At 35.3% G+C, this 6,165-nt stretch overlaps 1 protein-coding gene across 1 annotated transcript in view; it reads right to left on the bottom strand.

The window, feature by feature from the left end:
* Positions 1-957: 957 nt before the first annotated feature.
* Positions 958-6,165, bottom strand: part of Foxp2 (forkhead box P2) — a 497,529-nt gene continuing 492,321 nt past the window's right edge. Inside the window, exon 19 of the mRNA XM_026787547.1 lies at positions 958-5,281. Coding sequence (XP_026643348.1) covers positions 5,137-5,281 — 145 coding nt within the window. The 3' untranslated portion in view covers positions 958-5,136. The remainder of the gene's footprint in view (positions 5,282-6,165) is intronic.

The following is a 6,165-nucleotide window of genomic DNA, read 5'->3' as shown; positions in this document are numbered from 1 at the left end:
CTAGTATTCCAGTGTTGGAATTTCTCTAAATACGATTTTCTACAAGATACATAGCAGTATTAATTCATCACAATAAAGGCTGCTGCCCTGTTATGTAACTGTGCCTGGCACCGCGCGTGACTTCCCATTGTAATTGGAGTCTGTTTAGTTATATTCAATATTGTTTTTAACTTTTAAAATTTTGGAAGTAACTTGTAACAAACAGTTTAAGAGCATTTGATCTTCCTCCAGCCACACAAAACACATCTCTGTAGCATTTAACTAAAGGATGGCACGAAGTTGACTATAGAGCTAAATACAAAGGGCTTGCCAAATCAGTCTTGCTTTTTTCTTATGCCGTTAGTCTTAATCTCTAAGTTATGTTCTATGTTCTCTGTATTAAAATATACAAGGTCCTAGCGAGTGATTCTTATTATATATATCATTGTTAATCAGTTAACAAAATACACTGGACAGGGAAAGTTAATATTCATTTACTTCCAACTAATCAATATGAAAAAAAAAGAAATTTAAGGTTCAAGAAAATTTATCTCACATTCACATTTCTGTTAAAACAATTCTTTTTCCTGTGGACAGCATTTTACTCAAGTTTACCTTTTCACTGGGATGACCAGACAGCATTAAATTATGCATAAAATAAAAATATACCCAACACATTTATTATCCACTTTACTTCTCCAAACTTTACTTTGCTGGAAAGTAACAAGGACATCATATTTTTCTTGTTGGGTTTTTCCTCGAAAATGGTCTTGGATTTATCCCAACATCCTATAAATCTACTCAAAACTTGTGTCTACTATTCCTGTGCGTTCCCTAGAAAACGGTAGTATTATGTTAAGAGCATGATTAGTATGTGTATGGAGGGACATCAAATGAAAAGAAAAATCGTAAAAAATTAAGGATACTCATCTCTTCATGTTTTAAGTTTTAACATTTACAATGCTGAGATCTATTTGAATAAAACAGAAATAAACAATGGAGGTTACGAAGGAGCAAATTTCAACCCAAGGATAACTCTCATTGGAGTGCATCTGACAAGCAGCTAAAATCTTTAATGACTAAATTTGAATGTCATCAACTTTAGGATTCCCAAATTCTTGGAATTTCATTTTTTAACAAATTGCAGGACATGGACACACAACTTTGTGGATTGTCTTTAGTATGGAAGAATGATCTCTCTGAAAGAATAAAATCCTAGTTTTATAAATGGGTCAAAAAGAATTGATTTTTTTATTTATATTTCAGAAATGTAAGCAACTGAATGAAATGGTTTCATATACATTTTTACATCCGGCAGTAGTGGCACACTGTTCGTACATTAATTCTATAAGAAAATGTACAACCTTCTTTTCTGCTAAGTAAGATTCGTCAAGTGTTCTTGGATGGAGAAAAAAAAAAGCCTCTTTCATTGCTGGCTGAATGAATGAAGTAACAAGAAAAGTGGTGTTTCTTTCAGCAGTTAATGTGTCAGTGAAGTTACTGCCCAGGGGTGTGTTCATATTGACATGAGTAATACGGGGTCTTACAATTTTTCAAAAACGTAAACGCCCAATTTGAAAACTTTACAAAATAGGCTATTAGATTTTGCAGCTGAATTTGCTTAGGGACATGAAAGTCCTGAAGCAGTTATTTTAAGTGTACTTCTGTAGCTCCATTCCTAGCTGGCTGTTCTTCGATTCCCTAATCACACAGAAATGCATTCTTATGAAGTTAAGCCGCTGAAGACACAGAATGCTGATGACATTTCTCTTTATCTGACTTATCTAAAGAAAACCCAGTTAGTGGTAATTCTACCAAATATTTTTAACAGTCACATAAAATTTTAATTGATTTCCAAACAATACAACGGTGCCATGAATCCAACCACACAGAATATAAGCCTTAAGCCCACTAGGTTTAAGCGGTTGTGTCTTTGTAGACTTAACTATGTAAAATAGAATCTGATAACTCCCTGGTGTTAGAGGTAGACAGTTTCCTTTCAAATCCTAGGTTTGGTCCTTTATTTTATTCATCAGTGAAAGCCATGAATACAGAACGAATAACAGCTGTGTTACAATTCTCAACCATGACTTCTAACGTCAGAGAATTCAAAGTATGAACATAGTACACAGTAATGAAAAGTATCAAAAATTAGTTTACCTCAAAGAAGATAAATAAAACAGGTATATCCCACCAATACATAAACAGATGTTTGTGCTACAGTTAAAATTTGCTGTATACAAAAGATCATAGTCTCCATAATCAGCTTATGGTAGAAGCAAGAATACATGAGCCATTTAAATTGTCAGACATTATGCTTTATAAGGTATGCACAGAAGTTCAAGCAATAAATACATACATTAGTTCAAAGCCTTACAACAGCTACGCAAAGCAGATGCAGAAAAGCAGGTTTGCTATTACTAGCAAGCAATGATAGAAGAGTAAAAATCCATGAAATGCATTAAAGCAACATTTTTCTTAGAAAAAGTCTGGTCATTTATGGGTCCACCAACATTTTTACATAATATGCACAATTATCAAAATACAGACCAAGCATTTCAGAAAACTCCAAAAAACCTAAAATCTATTTTCAAAGCAATTGCAGTTTTGGAGGTTTTTCTGGTATAATGTGCAAGCAGCTATTTTTTAAAATTGTATTCATATAAAACCCATGCAAAACTCTACAGGTATATGCATTCTGTGGCTGAGACTTCCTTTCAAAAGTTTTGAAACTGAGGTATGCATACTTTAGCATTGTAGTCTTAGGCCACCCTCCTGATGGTACAACTCTCCCAGTTCCTTCCAGTCCATCAAAGCTTTTTGGACATGCACCCGAAAGATTCATTCCCTTTCAGATAATCCTGACAGCAGTATCCTAGACATCCTTCAGAATACCAATCTCTCTTTTGATACCATGTCAATAACTTCCGGTTCGTTGATCATGACCCAAAGACAAACAGAATGAAAAGTAGCAGTCACTGTGACGTTCTCATGTTTCATGCAATCTGCCATAATTGTTCTAACTTTTTTCTCTTTTTTTTTCCTTTTTTTTCCTTTTTTTCTTTTTTTTTTCCTTTTTCCTTTTTTTCTTTTTTGCAGAGGTAGAAGCTTTCAGAAAGCCTTTTGGGTAAGTGGGAAAACCCTTTTGAAAGCCGTTATGTCCTTTTATTTGGTGTGATAGATGACTGGGTATCTCTCTAACTCTATTTGCTGATTTCAGCAAAGGATAAACATTGAGCTTAGTTTGCAAGAACCGGCTCCATCACACGGAACCGGGACATATGTTAAGCTCTAGCAGCCACCTTCTGTCAAAACTGTTTGTAAAGCAATAACCATAATCAGGTTATGAGGTCCCTTGGTTGGGGGAAAAAGTATTATCAAGACTTGGCACAGCACATGAAAAGCAACACGTAAAGTCTCTAGGTTTTAAGCAAACATCTGGCTATGCTATCTTCAACTACACCATAACGTATTATCATAGTTTTGGGGTTTAGAGTTGTCAAGAAAATCAGCATTCCAACAATTTGGCCTGCGCAAGTCTTTGAAGGGAGTGTGGTAGTGTTTATATCCCATATAAGAAGAGGCAGAAGTATATGTAACTTTGGTTTGACTGAAAATAAATACCATGGGCTACACTTGCTATAATCTTTGCTTTCAGTGTAAAAACTCAGCTAGATCACTTTAAAATCAATAGGAAATTAATTTTTGGCTTTACTAGACCTTTTATGTTTGGTTCCTACTTTTTGTTTTTTATTTTTATTATAACTTAAGACTATAAAAAAATAGTACACGACAGAGATTAAGACCATACAAGACATGTACTTCTAACAACATGTACTCACCACCAAAAAGAATTGACTGGATGGAGAAAACAAAAACACAATGTACTATATATATATAACAATACGCAATCTGCATTTGCATCAAGTACACAATTGTTTTGGTCAGTGATCCACATTTGTTGCTTTCTAGCATGTCATAACTTCCACTGCAGATTTTGTCCTCACCTCTGTCTTTAATGAAAGCAAATCTTCATTGCATTTAGATGGACTTTTGGCCTCAGAAGATTACTCTGTGACTGAATCAACTCTTTTAGTTGTGGTGATTTTTTTTTTTATTTTTGTCATATTTGTTTCTTTGTTTAGGGCTAAATGAAAAGATCCCAGAGGTCATCAGAAAACAGCAGGTAGTTCATGGAAAAGGTTCCTTTGTACTAATTGAAGTTACAGAAGGCTGACCAAAGCGTGTGGCTGCTTCTGTCCTGGAGCTCTTGGCCATGGTTAGAGTTGGCTTTGGTTTGCAGCTGTAGCCTTTGACTGTGTTTGCAGGTAGACAAAGCTTTATCACAAGGAGGTAAAGAGTACAGTTGTAAGATCTATGCAGATATGCAAATGTTTCTATGGTGCTTGCACAGATAATGTTAGCTTAGGATTGCACTTTACATCTCAACACTAACAGCACAGACTGGAAGCCTAAGGTTTTAGATGGTTGCAACAGTCTAATTACTGTGTTTTGTAATAACTAACTTATGTCATTTACAGTTGGTGGCACCAACATAAAAAACTAATGTTCTGTTGTTTAAAATTGAGCTAGATACAAGCAGTGACACTAATTTCTGATACTACTCCTGTGCAAATTAAAAAACAATAGCAACAAGTTGAACTTGACCAGCAATTGTTTCTAACATTACAACTACTGAATGCTGGAAAATTCACATTAATGAAACTAACACTATTTTTGGCAGTATATGAGGCGCAGTTGCTTTCTATAGGACATGGATCCTCATATTCAGTCATTTCATGAACCCTTAAGAGCCACATTTTTTAAATGGGCAGAGCCATTATGGAAAGAACAGTTCTTTTTTTTTTTTCCCAAGAAAATCAGTTTTTTGCTTTTTTTTTTCTAAAAAAGAAAAAAGAAAAAGAAAAGTAAAAATAAAGAAATAAATGATAAAGACAGAGAGAGAGAAGAAAACAAGCATTTTGCCTGTTGGTTCTGAATCCCAAAGGGCTGGCTTGATAAGTTCCTTTAGGGCTGTCTCCTTTATCCATGCTTAATAAATAGTCACAGTAAAAATGTGTCAAATATTCATGGTTGTGGAGTGGTTATGAAGGTCAGTGATATGTCCCTTCACACTGAGGTGTCACAAGTTCATTCTCATTCCAGGTCTTCAGATAAAGGCTCTTCCTCAATCTCTCTGTCATCCTCTAACTCCGGACTGTGATTGGCTGTTGTCACTAAAGACATGGGACAGTCTTCATCCTCTGCAATCACAGGTTCTTCCTTGACGTGGATCGAATGTCTGAAAAACATATGGAGGCAAAGAGTTTTACTGAATGACTGGTAAGCAAAAGTTAAACAACTTTGCAATAAAGAGGTCAACTGAAAGAAGACAAAGGAAGACCCCCCTCCATTTCTCCCAGCAGCATCGGACAGAGGGCATAGGCTGATTAGATACTTGGCCAGGGAACCATGGGGCCGGCTTTAGCAGAATGTGCACATGGACTCCACATGCTGTGTTGGGTTGTTGTTCCAGATGAAACGTTTTGTTAGTATTTGTTATAAACAGAATAAGGGTAAAGGAATATGAAGCAAATAAGTGGCGGACAAACTAAAGATGTACTTTCACCATTCAGTTGTTACAAACAATGTTTTTCTCAGTATTTCAGGTTTAGTTTAACAGTTTTAATTTTCATGTGTTTTTTAAATGCAGTGTGGACTAGACTGCAGTGTTTGTTGAAACAAATACTAACAAATTTTAGGACGTAAAACAAAGGCTAAAGCATTTTTTTTCAATCGGGATGCCAGCAATGATTTGAAAGCATAGACCTTTATGTTTGTGTGTGTACATACATTATGTAATTAAAATTTCATCATGAAGATACCAGCCATACCAATGCAATTATAGAAAAGTAACCAACTTATAAGCTGAAGTTTATTACCCCTCCAACCCGGAAATATAGTAGAAGGGTTACTGTCACTCGAGAAAAGCTACAAAGGTTCACAGATAGTACCTGGTAGAAAAATATCATATATAAATAATCAAATTTTTCATCCCTTTTACCCCTGAAGCAAGAGAAGACCTGCTTTTTTATCTTGTTAATAGAAACCACAATCTCTCATTAATATGCAGGGCTGGTGCGCTGCTCCTAAGAGGAAAACCTGCAGCAAGGCTTCGCCATTAAT

The sequence above is a fragment of the Microtus ochrogaster genome, linkage group LG10, assembly GCF_000317375.1.
Source record: "Microtus ochrogaster isolate Prairie Vole_2 linkage group LG10, MicOch1.0, whole genome shotgun sequence".
Classification (NCBI taxonomy): domain Eukaryota; kingdom Metazoa; phylum Chordata; class Mammalia; order Rodentia; family Cricetidae; genus Microtus; species Microtus ochrogaster.
Note: the sequence above shows the minus strand (reverse complement) of the source record. Positions and strands in the feature narration are given on the sequence as shown.